Source organism: Pongo pygmaeus, chromosome 4 (assembly GCF_028885625.2).
Source record: "Pongo pygmaeus isolate AG05252 chromosome 4, NHGRI_mPonPyg2-v2.0_pri, whole genome shotgun sequence".
Classification (NCBI taxonomy): Eukaryota; Metazoa; Chordata; class Mammalia; order Primates; family Hominidae; genus Pongo; species Pongo pygmaeus.
In genome coordinates this window covers 178,076,681-178,096,430 of record NC_072377.2, presented here as the reverse complement: position 1 = coordinate 178,096,430, position 19,750 = coordinate 178,076,681, and the positions used below count along the sequence as shown (strand labels likewise).

Below are 19,750 nucleotides of genomic sequence, written 5' to 3'. Positions count from 1 at the left end.
TGGCGGGCGCCTGTAGTCCCAGCTACTTGGGAGGCTGAGGGAGGAGAATGGCGTGAACCTGGGAGGCGGAGCTTGCAGTAAGCCGAGATCGGGCCACTGCACTCCAGCCTGGGCAACAGAGCAAGACTCCGTCTCAAAAAAAAAAAAAAAAAAGCTATAGTAATTATAGCAATATGGTACTGGCATAAAAACAGACATATATACCAATGAAACAGGCAGCCCAGAAATAAATTCCCACATTATGTCCAATAAATTAATTCTTGTCAAAGGTGCCAGAAACAACAATAAATAAAGGATAGTCTCTTCAATAAATGGTTATGGGAAACCTGGATATTCAAAGGCAAAATGATGAAACTGGAGACCTTTATCTCATACAATATTAAAAAATCAACTCGAAATGGATTAAAGACTTAAACATAAGAACTAAGCAATAAAAATACTAGGAGAAAACATGCAAAAGGATTCTTGACATTGGTCTGGACAATGATTTTTTAAATATATAACTTCAAAAGCACTGGCAACAAAAGCAAAAATAAACAAATGAGATTGCATCAAACCAAAAAGCTCCCACAGAGCAAAATAAACAATTAACAGAGTGAAGGGACTACCTATGAAATGAAAGAAAAATATCTGCAAACCATACATCTGATAAGGAGTTAATATCTAAAATATACAAGGAACCCAAACAATGTAATAGCAAGAAAACAATCCAATTTAAAAATGGGCAAAGGACCTGAATAAACATTTTTAAAAAGACATCCAAATGGCCAACAAGTATATGAAAACATGCTCAATACCACTAATCATCAGAGAAATACAAACGAAAGCCACAATGAGATATCACCTCATACCTGTCGGCATGGCTATTATCAAAAAGATAAATGACAGCAAGTGTTGTTGAGGATGTGGAAAAAAGAGAACTCTTGTAAACTATTGGTGGGAATGTAAATTGGTACAGTCATTATGGAAAACAGCATGGAAGTTCCTCAAAAAATTAAAAATAGAACGATCATATGATCCAGCAATCCCACTTCTGGGGATACAGCCAAAATAAATAAAGTCAGTATCTTGAAGAGGTATCTGCATTCCTATGTTCACTGCAACAGTATTCACATAATCCAAGATGAGGAATCAACAAAGGGGCCAACAATGAACATATACATAAAGAAAATGTGACAGTTATACGCACACGCCCACACACACAGGATTATTCAGCCTTAGAAAGAAAGGCAATTCTGTCTTTGTGATAACATGGATGAACCTGGAAGGCGTCATGCTAAGTTAAATAAGCCAGGCACAGAAAGACAAATACAGCATGATCTCATTTATATGCGAAATCTTAGAAAAAACGTCAAACTCAGGATCAGAGAGTAAAAAGTAGAATGGAGGTTGCCAGGGGCTGGTGGGTGGGGTCAATGGGAAGATGTTGGCCAAAAGGTACAAAGTTTCAGTTATGCAGGATGAATAAGCTCTGGAGATCTAACACACAGCATTGTGACTACAGATAACAATACTGGGCTGGGTGTGGTGGCTCACGCCTGTAATTCCAGCACTTTGGGAGGCTGAGACGGGCAGGTGGTTTGAGTTCACAAGTTCAAGACATGCCTGGGCAACATGGCAAAACCCCATCTCAACAAAAGATACAAAAATTAGCTGGGCATGATGGTGCACGCCTGTGGTCCTAGCTACTTGGAAGGCTGTGGTGGGAGGGTGGCTTGAGCCAGGGAAGCAGAGGTTGCAGTGAGCCAAGATTGTGCCACTGCACTCCAGCCTAGGCAATTGAGCCATATCTTGCTTCAAAAAAAAAAAAACAACAACTGTATTGTGTAGGCCAAATTTGTTAAGAGAGTAGATCTTAAATGTTCTTACCACCCTACTATGTGAAGTGATGGGTATGTTAATTAGCCTGATTTGGGTTATCATTTCACAATGTATACATATGTAAAAACATGTTGTACACTTTAAATGTATACAATTTTTATTTGCTAAACATACCTCAATAAAGTTGGGGGGGAAAAGTCAAAGAAAAGCAAAACTACAATCAAAAGTCAGGTAGATAATATAGTCCTTGCTGCCTTGGTGATGGTAGGATTTACTGACTCCTTCTGATCTATATATTCCTTTAAGCACCAGCTGCTAAAGGCATTTCCTTCCCCATATTTGCCATTTCCCTTAATTACCCATCCTCTCTTGTCTCACCCTTCCCCTGCTCTGAAATACGAGACTCAAAGCAACAGGACCGATTTGTCAGGACTTTAAGGACCACTCATGAACAGCATTATGATCTTCCAAGTGCAGGGAGTTATATAAATTACCCCTACCTACAAAGTCAAGTCTCCTTGAAATATCTCAAAGCAGATTTTATTCACTTGCCAAGAGAAAAATTTTCCTGTATTGTAAAAAGACATTAGTCTACCTAGACTATATAGGGTTGTACGGTAAACCAATGAAGAAGGCACAAACCCTTTTCTTCCATATTCAAGTACCTTTTACTTACCTGAAACTCCACCCAAATCAAAAAATTTGTTTGTGTCAAATGCATAAATCAAAGCATTTGTGTAATAGAAAGATTTCACCAAAGGAAAAATTCTTTTAGTAATAATAATGTTTCACTAGTTACAATATAGGTATTATGCTTTAAACGCCTTTCAAAAAATTAAATATCTATGTTTATACTGCCTGAAATTCCAGCAATCATCATTATAACAAAAGGGCTCTGATAGTTTTTTTTATAATAACTTAGTTTTCATGCAGAGTTAGTACCAACAATATTTTTGAAGAAAATAACTTTAGTTTAAATTTGAAGATCTTTACTTCTTTGTGCATTTTCAACCATGTGCCACTTGGCAATACTATTTTTATAAATAAACTGCACAAGACAACAGCGCCAAAAGCCCAAGCGTGTAAATGCTAAAGTGAACCAGTTCCCCCAGAGATTTCATTTTCTTTGTCCCTTTTATTTATATGCGCTGTATATAAATAAAGCAGAGTCTCCTTCATGCTCACCAAATTACAGCATGTATTTTTCTTAAATAGGAAAATACGATGTAAATTAAAATGTTAGCAGACACAAAGAAAACGCTCTCTTTTACATTATTCATAAACAGACTTTGTTGGGTATTGGAATGAGTAATATAAACCATCATCACTTGGTTCAACATTCTATATACTCTTAACTTATCTCAACTATAATAGAGAGACACATGCATAAACAGTAATATTTTTATTTATTATTTTTTGTTGTTATTGAGACAGACTTTCACTCTTGTTGCCCAGGCTGGAGTGCAATGGTGCGATGTCAGCTCACCGCAACCTCAGCCTCCTGGGTTGAAGTGATTCTCCTGCCCCAACCTCCGGAGTAGCTGGGATTACAGGTGCGTGCCACCACACCTGAGTTTTGTATTTTTAGTAGAGACAGGGTTTCGCTGTGTTGGCCAGGCTGGTCTTTAACTCCTGACCTCAGGTGATCCGCCCACCTCGGCCTTCCAAAGTGCTGGGATTACTAGCATGAGCCACCGCGCCCAGCCCTAAACAGGAATATTTTTTAAACCAATAAATTATTGGTATCTTTGCATAAATGCTCAAGAGAGTGACAAAACAGGCCACTTAAGATACATTAAGAATAAGTCCTCAGCTGGGCACAGTGGCAAGCTCCCGTCTCTATTTTAATTTTAAAAATAAGAAATAAAATAATAAAAAATAAGCCCTCAAGGAATCAGCTTATGAATCCCTATGTGAGCGAAAGTGATAATTTTAGAGCTATTTGAATAGAAAAACCAATTACATATCCAAGCCAAGGTTTAAGTCATTTAATTCCCAAACTAAAATAAAGAAATTATCCAAACAAAATAGAAACAAAAAACTTTCTATTTCAAAATAGTAATACAAAGGTCTGGTAAGCTTGCAAAGCATTATAATACCTGGTTCAGAGAAAGTATCACTAATATCATCATCCTTGTCATCTTCATAATCCTCTTCCTCTTCTTCCTCCTCCTCATTTTCAGACAGTTCATGCTCACTGCCGAATCCTTCATCATGGTCCTCATCATCAACATCCTCCTCGTCCTCCTCATCTTCTTCAGGACTGCATTTGGTTGGCTGTTCACCCAAGTTGTCGGAGACGAAAAGAGAATAATTGTGCTCTTCTTTTTTCTGGGATGAATCTGAGACTGATGTACTGGCAGAAAGACTGCTGCTCTCTCCTGCTGCAAGTGACCCAGGACCTTCCTGGGGCAGGGGACTTAGTAATAGTTCCTGGGTTTCTTTAAAAGGCAAAGCAGGAGTGGCATGACCTTGAAGAGCCTCCATCCCTTTTTTCTCTTGTCTCTTTGCCACTGCACCACAGTAGCAGGTGTTCTCCTTTGCTGCATCTGTGTGAATCTGGCTCAACAAGGGCCGGCTCTGTTGCACTGGGTTGATCTTTACCTTTGCCTTTTTTACATAGTCTTTACATTCAACATGAAAGTTCACCTTTTCATTATGATACATGTTGGTCTTCACCATGATTTGTGTGCTTGAAGTGGGTTTACTTGCTTTTTGGACACAGTCTGACAAAGGGACCTCAGCCTGCAGAGTCTTAGAAGAACACACAGGAGCAGCTGCTCTGCTTGTGATCTTTTTACCAGGGAATGAAGAGGGTAAGGGATTTTGTTTGACACTGAAAAGTGAATCGGGGTAATAAAGGGAATCAGAAACAGACTGTGAGTCCTCACTATTAAGTTGAGCTAAAGTTGGAGTTTTACTTATAACCTCTTCATCTTGGTAAGGACTAGAAAAGTCATCAAGACCCAAGTAATCCACTTCTTTTGTTCCCCAGATGTCACAGCTGGTTAGTTTGGTATATTTCGTTAGGTCTTCACAGTATGTATCCCACTGTTCCCAGTTTGAGGTTAAAGCACCCTCATTATCCAGGACATCTGTGAAAGACTCCAGATTTTCAATGTCTTTGCAGTCCTCCAAAGAAAGAAAGTTGTCTCTAGGATTCTGTTGGTAGTTCATCTCTCTATCCTGAGAAAGGTTTTAAAAAAGAAATTGCACATCATATTTCAGGAAGGAAATATTCACCTCCATATGTCAAACTGATAAATCAATACTTGACTTTTGGTCTGTTTTAACATAAAGGCTACTGACATGACACTTTATCATTTCATATAATGTCATCATTTCCTTAGGCAAGAAAAAGTAGAATGAAAATAAAACAAACAAAAAACAATTAAAAATTAAATTAAAAAAAGAGGGAAAGTGTGTCCCTTGAGAGGCTCAGGTATGATCCAAATATCAAGGGCTCTTGAGTTTACCATAAACGTTTTGCCTGAAAAAAGTTTACATTTCCTTATCTTAGAAGGATTTTGGGATCTCCTTAGCGGTGGTAGGGTGGGGGCAGGGGGAGACATTTCAACTAAAAAGCAAATAATGTGATAAGTGAGAGAGAAGAATTTAAAATATTAACAATGAAAATAATAAAGACACCCTCATTACAGAAGATATCTTTTTAGTGGGAACTTCCATATAGAGGCAAAGAGCAATCCAAAGAGAGTTGGAATTCAGCCACAGAATGGTAAGATCTTTTGCAAGACCTTATAACAACACTTGGGCAGGCAGAGTAAAATACTCCTCACGAATTTTAGAGATGATTTTTTTTCTTTTTTTTTTTTTAGTAGAGACAGGGTTTCACCATGTTGGCCAGGCTGGTCTCAAACTCCTGACCTCAAGTGATCTGCCCACCTTGCCCTCCCAAATTGCTGGGATTACAGGCATGTGCCACTGGAGATGTCAATTTCAAATATCAATTAAGACTCTGCAGCCATTGAAATGAATGCAGCATAGCTCTAATGTACAAATATGAAAGACTGCTCACCATATATTTTTATTTTTAAAAGAGCAAGTTACAGAAAACTGTTATCTATATTATCTAATTAAAAAGTATATACAAAAAAACTATATACATATGTTTACATATGCATGGAAAAGAACCTGTTAGTTACCTTTTGGTAAAAGGTTTGGAAGGTGGAGGCACAGGAAGAAAATGAGGAAGTTTTCAGTCTTCCAGAGTTATTTTTTCTCTTTAATTTTTGGTGTGTGTGTGTGTGTGTGTTGTCTGTGTATGGTTTTTTTTTTGTTTTTGTTTTTGTTTTGAGATGGAGTCTCACTCTGTCACCCAGGCTGGAGTGCAATGGCGCGATCTTGGCTCACTGCAACCTCCTCCTCCGGGTTTAAGAAATTCTCTGCCTCAGCCTCCCGAATTGCTGAGATTACAGGCGCGTGCCACCATGCCCAGCTAATTTTTTTGTATTTTTAGTAGAGATGAGGTTTCACCATCTTGGCCAGGCTGGTCTTGCACTCCTGACCTCGTGATCCACCTGCCTCAGCCTCCCAAAGTGCTGGGATTACAGGCATGACCACTGCGCCCGGCCTGTCTGTGTATGTTTTAACAGCTTTACTTAAGTATAATTTCACATACCATAAAACCAACCTACATTAAGTAGACAATTCAATAATTTTTAGTAGATTTATGCATTTGAGCATTCAGTTTTCCAGTTTTTATATATTTTTGTGTTATTTCAATTTTATGTAATTAAAACTGTTTTTAAAATGTTTTTCTTCTGAATTTTAAGTGTCTATTTACCTCAAGAATAAATGATAAGTATATGCAGATCCTGTTTGGAACTGCTATTTTTGTGCCACATTCTTTATGTCATTCATATGCCTTGCTCAATGTTTTCCAGCTGAAAAGCCCATTATCTTTATCAAAAACTAGATTTGAAGATATTTAGATAATCTTTTACCATTTTTGATGCATTCATTTTTTTTTTTTTTTTTTTGAGACGGAGTCTTGCTCTCGTTGCCCAGGCTGGAGTGCAGTGGTGCAATCTCCGCTCACTGCAACCTCCGTCTCCCAGGTTCATGCAATTCTCCTGCCTCAGCCTCCTGAGCAGCTGGGATTACAGGCACCCACCACCACACCCAGCTAATTTTAGATTGTGCCATTGCACTCCAGCCTGGGCAACAGAAGCGAAACTCCGTCTCAAAAAAAAAAGAAGAATGTATTTGATGAAGCAATATTGGCTGCCCTGGAGCCTCCAGAATGGAAGAAGAGCTGCAGATGTGTGTGGCTATGACCATCTCTCCAGAGCCCTTTCTGCACAGCTGCTGTCGGCATCATACTAAAAGCAATGTTTAAGGCCGGGCGTGGTGGCTCACACCTGTAATCCCAGCACTTTGGGAGTCCAAGGTGGGTGGATCACGAGGTCAGGAGTTCGAGACCAGCCTGACCAATATGGCGAAACCCCATCTCTACTAAAAATACAAAAAATTAGCCGGGCGTGGTGGTGCATGCCTGTAATCCCAGCTACTCGGGAGGCTGAGGCAGGAGAATCGTTTGAGCCTGGGAGGCGGAGGTTGCAGTGAGCCGAGATTGTGCCACTGCCCTCCAGCCTGGGCTACAGAGCAAGACTCCGTCCCAAATAAATAGATAAATAAATAAATAAAAGCAATGTTTAAATCAAACTAAAGATTAAAAATTAAAATTCAAGCAGGTGATCCACCCGCCTCGGCCTCTCAAAGTGCTGGGATTACAGGCGTGAGCCACCACACCCGGCCGCATCCTTCTTCTTTTTGAGACTCCAGTCTGCCAGACTGGAATGCTATGGGGCGATCTTGGCTCACCACAACCTCTGACTCCCTGGTTCAAGCAATTCTCCTGCCTCAGCCTCCCGAGTAGCTAGGACTACAGGTGCGCACCACCATGCCCAGCTAATTTTTGTATTTTTAGCAGAGACGGAGTTTCACCATGTTGGCCAGGATGGTCTCAATCTCCTGACATCATGATCCGCCCGCCTTGGCCTCCCAAAGTGCTGGGATTACAGGCGTGAGCCACCGTGCCCAGCCAACAGCTGCATACTTTTAAAATTACTAGATGTAGGCCAGGTGCGATGGCTCATGCCTGTAATCCCAGCATTTTGGGAGGCCGAGGCGGGCAGATCACCCGAGGTCAGGAGCTCAAGACCTGTCTGGCTGACATGGTGAAACCCTGTCTGCACTAAAAATACAAAAATTAGGCTGGGCGCAGCGACTCATGCCTGTAATCCCAGGACTTTGGGAGGCCGAGGCAGGTGGATAGCCTGAGGTCAGGAGTTCGAGATCAGCCTGGCCAACGTGGTGACACCCTGTCCCTATTAAAAATGCAAAAATTAGCTGGGCATGGTGCCAGGTGGCTGTAATCCCAGCTACTTGGGAGGCTGAGGTAGAAGAATAGCTTAAACCCAGGAGATGGAGGTTGCAGTGAGCGGAGATCGCACCACTGCACTCCAGCCTGGGCAACAGAGCCCGACTCTGTCTCAAAAAAAAAAAAAATTAGTCGGATGTGGTGACACACACGTGTAATCCTAGCTGCTTGGGAGGCTGAGGCAGAAGAATCATTTGAACCTGGGAGGTGGAGACTGCAGTGAGCCAAGATCACACCACTGCACTATAGCCTGAGAAAGAGAGTGAGACTCCGTCTCAAAAATAAATAAATAAATAAATAAAATTGCCCTAGGTATAATCATAAGAATCAAACTTGGCCCAAGCACATCTTTTTTTTTTTTTTTCAGGCATTTATAAATAAAAAACTCTCCCACAAACTTTTACTCCAAATCAATCAAGACCAAAACCAAAAAAATGTTGCTTACCAGTTCATACATGAAATCTGGATCCGAACTGTTTGCTAAGAGATCTGTGCTCATCAGAGTTTGTTCCGAAAAGGTGTGGCTTCGAAAGGCATCCCCGAAAGGCGGATCCATTCCGCTTACACTAGGCTACAACAGAGTGATTTTTATTTTAGAAAGTTAAAGACTACTTTGAGACCAATTTATCACATATGAGCCCCAACCCCACCCCCACTAAGTAACTTATTCTTTTCAGAAAACATTTCTATACTTTTTTTCTACTGTATAGTATATTTAAGAGCTTTGGCTAACACTGAACTGTAGACTTAAATCAGGAAAATACCTAAAAATAGAAAAAGTAAAGTGCTGCCAACGCCCTGGTGGAGAAGCTGAGGTCAACATCAGATTTGAAATATTTAAAGTGGATACAGAACTATTTCAGCAATGCAGATAATTAAGTGTGTTGTGGGTGATAGTGCTGTTGGCAAAAAATGTCTCCTGATATCCTACACGACAAACAAATTACCATCGGAATAACGTACTGTTTTTGACAACTATGCAGTCACAGTTATGACTGGTAGAGAACCATACACTCTTGGATTTTTGATACTGCAGGGCAAAGGTTTATGACAGATTATGACTGCTGAGTTATCCACAAACAGATGTATTTCTAGTCTGTTTTTCAGTGGTCTCTCCATCTTCATTTGAAAATGTGAAAAAAAGTGGGTGCCTGAGATAACTGTCCCAAAGACTCCTTTCTTGCTTGTTGGGACCCAAACTGATCTCAGAGATGATCCCTCTACTATTGAGAAACTTGCCAAGAACAAACAGAAGCCTATCACTCTGGAGACTGCTAAAAAGCTGGCCCGTGACCTGAAGGCCGTCAGGTATGTGGAGTGTTTTACACTCACACAGAAAGGCCTAAAGAATGTATTTGACAGCCGGGCGCGGTGGCTCATGCCTGTAATCCCAGCACTTTGGGAGGCTGAGGCAGGCAGATCACCTGAGATCAGGAGTTCAAGACCAGCCTGGCCAACATGGTGAAACCCTGTCTCTACTAAAAACACAAAAATTAGCCGGGCGTGGTGGCGGGCGCCTGTAATCCCAGCTACTCGGGAGGCTGAGGCAGGAGAATCACTTGAACCTGGGAGGCAAAGGTTGCAGTGAGCTGAGATCTCGCCATTGCACTCCAGCCTGGGCAACAAGAGCAAAACTCTGTCTCCAAAAAGAAAAAAAAAAAAAGAACGTATTTGATAATGCAATATTGGCTGCCCTGGAGCCTCCAGAATCGAATTAGAGCCGCAGGTGTGTGCTGCTATGAACATCTCTCCAGAGCCCTTTCTGCACAGCTAGTGTCGACATCATACTAAAAGCAGTGTTTAAATCAAACTAAAGATTAAAAATTAAAATTCAGGCTGGGTACAGTGGCTGAAGCCTGTAATCCCAGCATTTTGGGAAGCCAAGGCAGGCAGATTACCTGAGGTCAGGAGTTCGAGACCAGGCTGGCCAATATGGCAAAACCCTGTCTCTACTAAAAATAAGAAAATTAGTCAGGTGTGGTGGTACGCACCTGTAATCCCAGATATTCAAGAGGCTGAGGCAGGAGAATCGCTTGAACTCAGGAGGTGGAGGCTGCAGTAAGCCGAGATTGTGCCATTGCACTCCAGCCTGGGCAACAAGAGCGAAACTCCATCTCAAAAAATAAAAAATAGGCCAGGTGCAGTGGCTCACACCTGTAATCCCAGCACTTTGGGAGGCCAAGGCAGGTGGATCACGAGGCCAGGAGATCGAGACCATCCTGGCTAACATGGTGAAACCCCGTCTCTACTAAAAATACAAAGACAAAATTAGCCGGGTGTGGTGGCGGGCACCTGCAGTCCTAGCTACTCGGGAGACTGAGGCAAGAGAATGGCGTCAACCCGGGAGGTGGAGCTTGCAGTGAGCCGAGATCGTGCCACTGCACTCCAGCCTGGGCGACTGAGCGAGACTCTGTCTCAAAAATAAATAAATAAAAATAAAAATGAAAAAAATTCATTTTTCCAATAATGACAAATGCCGTGTACCTACCCACATGCACTTGTGTGGGACAAGGCCCATAGGTATGGTCCCCCCTTCTCCCTCCCAGTACTAGTTAATTTTGAGTAATTGTGTATCGTCAGAAAAGTGATTAGTAGCAGTTTTCGTTTTGTGGTTTTAAAACTTTATTATTATTTGTTTAAAAGCAAGGCATGCTTATGGATGACTCTGTAACAAACTAATTGGAATTGTTGAAGCTGTTCCCTGGTTCTACCCTGGAGAGTAATCTGGGACATCTTGGTGTGTTGTTGTTGTTGTTGTTTTTCCTCCTCTTTTTTGTAGGGGAGTATGTGTGCAGTTTGTTTTTCAGTCTTGTTTTTTTAATTCATTAACCAGTAGATAGCCCTTAAGGGGAGGAGGACGGATCCACTTCCTAGATCTAGTTTAGAAAACATGTTCCCTATCTGGTGCTCTCAGGAAGGAGTATAGTAAATGCCTCATTTAATAACATATCCTTTTTGAAAGTTGCCTTTGCTTTCCACCCTTGAGTAGATCCAGTATTTGATGAAACTCATGAAAGTGGGTGAAGCCTGTCTTGCCCCTCTGTTTTCTAGGCCACACTATATGTGACTGTGACTTTCACAGACATTTGTCTGCCATTTGCTGATTTTTTTGGAAGTTAATTTCTAACTTCTTTCACTGATACATGAAGAAAAGTATTGCACCTTTGAAATACACCAAATAAATTGAGTTTGTAATTTAAAAAAATGTTTTCCCTGTCAAAAAAAATTGAAAAAATATAGAGCAGCAATTAATATCTTCTAGAAAGTAAAGCTTATTTAGCTACCAGTCACCATACAGCACCTATCGAGTACTTTCACTTAGCTATATAACATTTCTTCAAATCCTTGTCTAACAACACTATTTTAACTATCAGTAGAGAATTCCGTCTTTTCCTAGGGTCTGCAGATACAGCAAATCACTCTCATTCTGTGGTTCTAAGTGAGTCTCATGTCTTATTTTCCAAAGCAAGCTGGAAGACAATTTGGGCATCACTGTCTAGTACAACCAATGCCTGCAGGAACGTAATGGAAACAGAATCAACTAAATACCCAAAAATCTCCTTGGTAAGACCCAGTAACTTGGGCATGAACTCTGTAGCCTTAATCCTGATTCCTGAAAAGGGCACAGTCCATTCCATAATAAGTAAAGGGGAAAAAAAAGACTTGGGACCCAGCATTAATTCTCCTTCTTGTTTTTTCTCTATCTTCTTTTTACATTTTAACATCTATACAAATCCCTCCAGAGTCAAGTCTGGGCTCACCCTCCTAAAGTGGGTCAAATAATAGAAAGGCCTCACTTTGAAATCTAACTGAGATGAAGAAAGAGAATGAGAAAGAATAAAAAATTTCTTTCTTTTTATTTATTTATTTATTTATTTATTTATTTATTTATTTTGGAGAGACAGAGTCTCGCTCTGTTGGCACAATCTCAGCTCACTGCAACCTCCACCTCCAGTGTTCAAGCGATTCTCCTGCCTCAGCTTCCCAAGTAGCTGGGACTACAGGCAGGCGCCACCATGTCCAGCTAATTTTTATATTTTTTAGTAGAGATGGGGTTTCACTATATGTTGGCCAGGCTGGTCTAACTCCTGACCTCAAGTGATCAGCCTGTCTCAGCCTCCCAAAGTGCTGGGATTACAGGTGCAAGCCACTACACCCGGATTTTTTTTTTTTTTGAGACAGAGTCTCGCTCTGTCACGCAGGCTTGAGTGCAGTGCCGTGATCTTGGCTCACTGCAACCTCCCCCTCCCGGGTTCATGCAATTCTCCTGCCTCAGCCTTCCCAGTAGCTGAGACTACAGGTGCGCACCACCACGCCTGGCCTAATTTTTGTATTTTTAGTAGAGACGGGGTTTCACCATGTTGGTCAGGCTGGTTTCAAACTCCTGACTTCAAGTGATCCGCCCGCCTTGGCCTCCCAAAGTTCTGGGATTACAGATATGAGCCACTGCCAACCGGCCAGAAATTTCTCTTTTTTAGTTTTTTCTCTTTTTTTTTCAAGTTTCTGCAGAAATGTTTTTAAATGGTATTAATCTATTTGCTTATTCTTTTCATATACTTTCTATCTTTCACAAACTGGACTTTTCATAGACCCTCTCATCGTATTTTTCTTCATTGGTACGTCCCATCTTATTTTTTTTTTCTTTCTCTTATCTTCCCCCAACATTTCCAGGCCTGCAGAACCTTTCTTCCTAGAAAAAGTTAGCTTGAGAAAATAAGTCTAAAATTTAAGCCCCAAATTCAAGTAATATAAAACTAAACCTCGGCCGGGCGCAGTGGCTCACGCCTGTAATCCCAGCACTTTGGGAGACCAAGGCGGGCGGATCACGAGGTCAGGAGATCAAGACCATCCTGGCTAACACGGTGAAACCCCGTCTCCACTAGAAATACAAAAAATTAGCCAGGCGTGGTGGCGGGCACCTGTAGTCCCAGCTACTTGGGAGGCTGAGGCTGGAGAACGGTGTGAACCCGGGAGGTGGAGCTTGCAGTGAGCCAAGATTGCACCACTGCACTCCAGCCTGGGCAACAGAGCGAAACTCCAGCTAAAAAAACAAACAAACAAAAAAAAAACTAAACCTTGAATGGGTAACCACTCTAAAAGGGTATATGCAGTCCATCTGTCACAGAGGTTGGGGTAGGCAGCTGTTCTTTTTTTTTTTTTTTTTTCTTTTTTGAGACAGAGCTCGCTCTGTCCCCAGGCTGGAGTGCAATGGCATGATTTTGGCTCACTGCAACCTCTGCCTCCCAGGTTCAAGCAATTCTCCTGTCTCAGCCTCCAGAGCGGCTGGGATTACAGGCGCGTGCCACCACACCCAGCTAATTTTTGTATTTTTAGTAAAGACACGGTTTCATGATGTTGGCCAGGCTGGTCTTGATCTCCTGACCTGTGATCCCCCTGTCTCAGCCTCCCAAAGTGCTGGGATTACAGGCGTGAGCCACTGTGCCCAGCCAGCCGCTGGTCTTTTCAATATCCATTACCAAGTCCCCTTTCTTTGCCTCTTCTGCCTGTCTCCGAGTCACCAGACAATCTCAGCAAATTGTTGATTCCCTGTGCTCAAGGGATAGCTTGGTATGGCAACACAAAAAGCCACCCAAGAGTCCCTGCCCACTCATTACTTCTAGGTTTCTCCCCAGCACTGAAACAAACAGGGGAGGGGCAAGAGCTTAAACACTGGAGAAGAAAAGGAGGAGTTTAGATAAGCAGAATGGGGACTAACAGGGCTTCACTGATTGTCTCAGTGATTGCCTCAAACCAAAACTGATCAATTCAGAGTAGCTGCCATAATATAAACAGATACAATCATTCTTAGATATATTTTGTGGGGAGATATTTACATGTGCACACACAGGTTATGTGTGTGTGTCCACGAGAAAGCGAGAGATGAGAGGGGTTGGGGGAGGGAGCCTGAAGTCTCTCACTATTTCCTCTTAATTACTTCTAAATTCAGCTAGCATAAATGAAAGGTAAGAATTGGGAAATAGGAAGAGTGAGGAGATAGAAATGGGATTGCTGTGGCAGACTAATTTTCAGGGGAGTTGGTTTTGTCCCATGAAGCCAGCAGATCTGTCCACCTTCTACCTATTTATCATACCACCTATGTAGAACTCATTAAACTTCAAGTGATAGCAAAGTAAGAAATAGAAGCCAATGGAAGGAAGAACATGTACTCAAAACTAGCTGAGATCAGAAATAAGATATCGCAAAAAGGTAGTATGCAAAGTTGTGTTAAGATTCATTTAAGAGTCAAAGGTATTGACTTTCTGTAGTGGGAAAATATAAAACTTTGCACCTACTCTGTATGATTTACCTGAGGCATTTCCAAGCCCAGATCCTGTGAATCCGATTCCAAACTTCTTTTTTTTCTCGTTTGTAAATTCCTTTCCAGCTTTACTTTCAATTCCAAGATCGAAGATGATTTTCACAATAAACAGCAGGTTTCCCCAGAGTGCTTCCAATTCAATTGCTTGGATCACTGCTTTTTTTTTTTTTTTAAATAATTCTGTGCGATGCTGTCTGTCAAACAACACAAAGTAACTTCATTGAGTTCCAGGAAAAACAAGTTGATGTTTCAAAAAAAAAGTTGACTTTTGAAAAACAATATTAGCAGAGAATACTGTGTTTTAAATGAGTAAGTCTTATGGTTGAGTTATCAAGGATTTGGTCATATCTTAATACTTACTATTCTGAAATTTACCATTCCTCCTCTTGTATTTTTCTAAAATAGAGCTGGTCAATAACCAATTGGCAACATTAAAAAAAAAACACAAAATTAACATAGGCTTATTTTTTCTGTGATCTGAAAGATGTAATATATTGATTTTTAAAGTCAAGCTCTCATTCACTTTATGTTCTTTATGAGAAAACATATCTCAAAATTTAATTCCATCTATTGTATAATCATTACTGCTAAATTAATCTACATTTTATCTCTCTCATAAGTCAACAGAAGAGTAATGAATACATAATAGTCAGCAATGGAACTTAACATATCCTCTACATTAAATAAAATCACATTTGTAATGGTATATGCCAACATTATTCTTTCAGTTATAAGTATAAGCTGTCATTGAAGAAAGAATTATTCCAGCAAGTTTTTAACAGGTGTATGTTTGAGGGAAAATGGGCCTGGGGACTGCTTTGCAGAGTGGTTTCAAGGGTTAAGTTAAACAATGACTACAAATCATCTGGCACAGGATTTTGAAAGGGTACAGACTTAAATGTTAGTGTTTTTTCCCTTCTCCATGAAGACTTTAACCAGGAGGAACTAAACAGTTATACTCGCTTCATTTTCCTGTCCAAGATCAGTGGGTCTCGAAGTATGATCCAAGGATCAGCAGTACTAATATCAGCATCAACCTAAAAATTTGTTTAAAATGCAGAATCAAAACAGAACCTCTAGGAGTGGGTACCAGCAATGTTTTTTAATACGCCCTCCAGGTGACTGTGGTCCTCTCTAAAGTTTGAGAACCACTGTCCTATCCTTGATCTAATTCAGTCTAGAAGCAGTGTCACTTCTTATATTGGTAAACAGTCAATTTACACTGAATTTGCCTTCTGAAGTCAGCACATTGTCTGGGCTAGAGGGTTAGAGTGGTACATTATATTAATTTCCTTTTTTTTTTTTTTTTTTTTTAAAGACAGAGTCTCACTCTGTCACCCAGGCTGGAATGCAGTGGCCCAGTCTTGGCTCACTGCAACCTCAACGTCCTGGGTTCAAGTGATTCTTCTGCCTCAGCCTCCCGAGTAGCTGAGATTACAGGCAAGCAACACTACACCCAGGGACTCAATCATTGTTCTACTTAATTAGATCAATAAACTGACTACAATTTGCATTTTCTGGATCTTTGCTGCACTCTCCCTCCAGTGGGCTGTCATTCCCAGCTCACTGGTCTAACCTAGGAAACAATGTCAAGTGCCCACCTAGAAACAGAGTTAACTATGCTTTTCAATTCAGTGCTACAGTATAACTAGATTGCTCCCTGTTCCTGCCAAAGGCCTGTTCTTGTGCAGGTTCTCCTTATGTGACCTCATGCCGTCGTCCTACAATTGGTATGTAGTCATAGTCATTGCCCTAATTGTCTCCCCTGATTCCTATGAGAAAGGAGGTCAGTCACTTTTTCTAGACCTATGACTTAGGCCTCCCAAAAGGCATCTAATTCAAGTCATGTGTTCAATAAAGTGGACCAGTATAATCTTGGCGTAAAACCTGGATCTGGGAGAAAAGTCTGATACCCTTTAAAATCAGAAAAATTAACCTTACTAGCAATAGGGTCGGCTGGGCGCAATGGCTCACACCTGTAACCCCAGCACTTTGGGAGGCTGAGGCAGGTGGATCACTTGAGGTCAGGAGTTCAAGACCAGCCTGGCCAACATGGAAAAACTCCATCTCTACTAAAAATACTCACCAGCACTTTGGGAGGCTGAGGCAGGAGAATGGCATGAACCCGGGAGGCGGAGTTTGCAGTGAGCCAAGATCGCACCACTGCTCTCCAGCCTAGGCCACAGAGCGAGACTCTGTCTCGAAAAAAAAAAAAAAAAAAACTTCACATCAAGAAATATATAAACCTCTTTGTAAATGAGAGTATTTTACGAATAATAAATATATATTTATTATACATTAATAATAATAAATATATAAACCTTTTTGTAAACGAGAGTATTTTATGAATAAGGAGATGTTGTATATGATGGCCAGAATCCCTGCAGCTTTCTTTTTATATGGAACTGGCTTAAGCCATTGCCCCCTTTTAGTAACTTAAGGAAACTGGTTCCTCACAACAGTTAAGTAGCTCTTCCGAATCATCTCACATTCATCACAGTAAATGTTAAAACATTTTTGACACACCAATTAGGATGAGTATTATCCAAAAAGTGGAAAATAACAAATATTGGCAAGGATATAGAGAAATCAGAGCCCTCGTGCATTTGCTGGTAGGATTGCAGCTGGTGTGGGAAACGGTTTGGTATTTCTTCAAAAAGCGAAATCCAATTACCATATGATCTAGCAATTCCACTCCTAGGTATATACCTAAAAGAGTTGAAAGCAGGGCCTCAAACAGATATGTGTACACTCATGTTCATGGCAGCATTATGCACAAAAGCCAAAAGATAAACACAACTCAAGTGTCTACAAACAGATGAATGGATCAACAAAATATGGCAAATACAACAGAATATTATTCAGCCATGAAAATGAATGAAATTCTGATGTACACTACAAAAAGAATGAACCTTAAAAACATTATGGTAAGTAAAATAGACACAAAAGGACAAATATTGTATGATCAGGCTTTATGAGGTGCTTAGAATAGAGAAAGAGAGTAGAATGGAGGTTACTAAGGGCTGGGATAGTTTTTAATAAGTGTACATAGTTTCTGTTTGGGATGATAAAAGTGTTCTGGAGGCCGGGGATGGTGGCTCACACCTGTAATCTCAGCACTTTGAGAGGCTGAGGCAGGTGGGTCACTTGAGGTCAGAAATTTGAGACCAGCCTGGCCAACATGGTGAAACCCTGACTCTACTAAAAATACAAAAATTAGCCAGGCATGGTGGCTCACGGCTGTAGTCCCAGCTACTTGGGAGGCTGAGGCAGGAGAATCGCTTGAACCTGGGAGGCAGAGGTTGTAGTGAGCCGACATCATGCCACTGCACTGTAGCCTGGGCTATAGAGCGAGACACAGTCTCAAAAAAAAAAAGCCAATAAATTTATACTGCTATGTAGTTAATATACTATGGTCTACTTTGATCTTTCCTAATCTTTGCTGGTTCATGCTCATTTCTTTCATGTGACCAGAAATCTTGTTCCTCTCTCTGTTGTCTTTAAACTGTTCCAGATCCACAATTCTAAGAGGCAGAAACTGTTCTAAACACTAATCTTTTTTTTTTTTTTTTTTTGAGACTGACTCTGTACCCCAGGCTGGAATGCAGTGGTGCGATCTCAGCTCACTGCAACCTCCACCTCCTGGATTCAAGCGATTGCTGTGCCTCAGCCTCCTGAGTAGCTGGGATTACAGGCATGTAGCACCACCACACCTGGCTAATGTTTTTGTATTTTTAGTAGAGACCAGTTTTCACCATGTTGGCCAGGCTGGTCTCGAACTCCTGACCTCAGGTGATCTGCCCATCTTGTCCTCCTAAAGTGTTGGGATTACAGGTGTGAGCCACTGATGCCTGGCCATGACCCCTAATTTAAATAAATCATTTCTCCTAAGGCTTAATCCTCAGTAAAGCTGAAAGAGGAAGAAAGGAAAGAAAGGAAGACAGGCAAGGAAGATGCTACCGTTTGAATGTCCCCTCCAAAACATGTTTGAAATTTAATTGCCATCCTAACAGTATTGGAAGGTGGACCCTTTAAGAGGTAGGTATCAATGACATTATCACTGGACACAGGAGTGGGCTCTTGGTAGAAAAAATGAATTCAGCTCAACTTCCTCTGTCTTACGTGCTCTCACCCTCTAGCCTTTTACTATGGGATGACCCTCAACAGATGCCAGTGTCATGTTCTTGGACTTTCCAGTCTTCAGAATCATGAGCCAAATAAATCTCTTTTCTTTTACTGAATTACTTTTTTTTTTTTTTTTTTTGTGGAGATGGGGTCTTATTATGTTGCCCAGATTGGTCTCAAATTCATGGGCTCAAGCGATCTTCCTGCCTCGGCCTCCCAAAATGCTGGGATTTGAAGCATAAGCCACCACGCCCAGCAATAAATCTCTTTTCTTTACAATTATCCATTATCCCATCTGTGGTTACAGCAACAGAAAACAGACTACGGCAGGAGGTAAAGGAAAGGAGGCAGGGAAGTAGGCAGGAGGGCAGGAAAGAATGAAGGAAAGAGAAACGGAGAGAGGCAGGGGGAGGGAGGGGTGTGGACAGGGAGGCAGGAAAGGAAGGGAAGTGAAGAAGGGAGGCAAGGAGGCAAGGAAACAGGGAGGCAGGAAGGACAGGCAACCTTGGTGACTGAAAAGGTTATACAATGTGTATACCCCACATGACTCCCTTGTTTGGCAAGAAAGACAACTTACAGACTGCCCCAAGCTCTTTAGCAAACTAGGACCCATCTGCCTCATATTCTATCCATCCTGCTATACTTCATAGGTCCCACTCAACAATTCCTTTCCTTTCCTTTTGAAAACTACTCTACTCTGCAAGAGTAGAACAAAACAGACCTTCAGATGCTTACTAAGTCAAGCCACTACCTGTTTCACGGTACAGTTGAAATCAGATATCCCAAAGTCTCCAAAACATTTAAGCAGCAGAGGTTGCCTATGCAAGGAATACACTGGGAGAAAGGTGGGGCTCAAGTTCTCCCTTTATTATGTAATATGAAACCTGTAACCAAAACTACAAGTGAATCACTATATTTTACCCTTTGATAGCAGTTCTCTAGACTCCAAAATTTAGAAACAGGCAAGTAAAATTCAAAACAGATTATTATAGTTTGTCACGATTATTAGCAAAACATGCCCATTATTTATTTTCCAAATTCTGCTGCTGCTAGTCTTTAAGGAAGGACAATGGGAAAAGAGG

At 41.1% G+C, this 19,750-nt stretch overlaps 1 protein-coding gene and 1 pseudogene across 14 annotated transcripts in view; one reads left to right on the top strand and one right to left on the bottom strand.

Annotated features, from left to right (window-relative positions):
• The window catches only part of CREBRF (CREB3 regulatory factor), an 82,198-nt gene that overhangs the window by 43,709 nt on the left and 18,739 nt on the right, over window positions 1–19,750 (bottom strand). For 7 of the 14 annotated variants that reach the window (XM_054488122.2, XM_054488126.2, XM_063665358.1 and 4 more), the window contains 4 exons: window positions 16,630–16,738; window positions 14,532–14,737; window positions 8,670–8,795; window positions 3,921–5,007 (listed from right to left, as the gene is read on the bottom strand). In XM_054488122.2, the coding sequence (XP_054344097.1) occupies window positions 3,921–5,007; window positions 8,670–8,795; window positions 14,532–14,540 (1,222 nt within the window). In that variant the 5' untranslated portion in view covers window positions 14,541–14,737; window positions 16,630–16,738. The remainder of the gene's footprint in view (window positions 1–3,920; window positions 5,008–8,669; window positions 8,796–14,531; window positions 14,738–16,629; window positions 16,739–19,750) is intronic. The other 7 variants (XM_054488124.2, XM_063665365.1, XM_063665359.1 and 4 more) reach the window with 2 other exon arrangements.
• Window positions 9,090–10,051, top strand: LOC129036661 (cell division control protein 42 homolog; annotated as a pseudogene).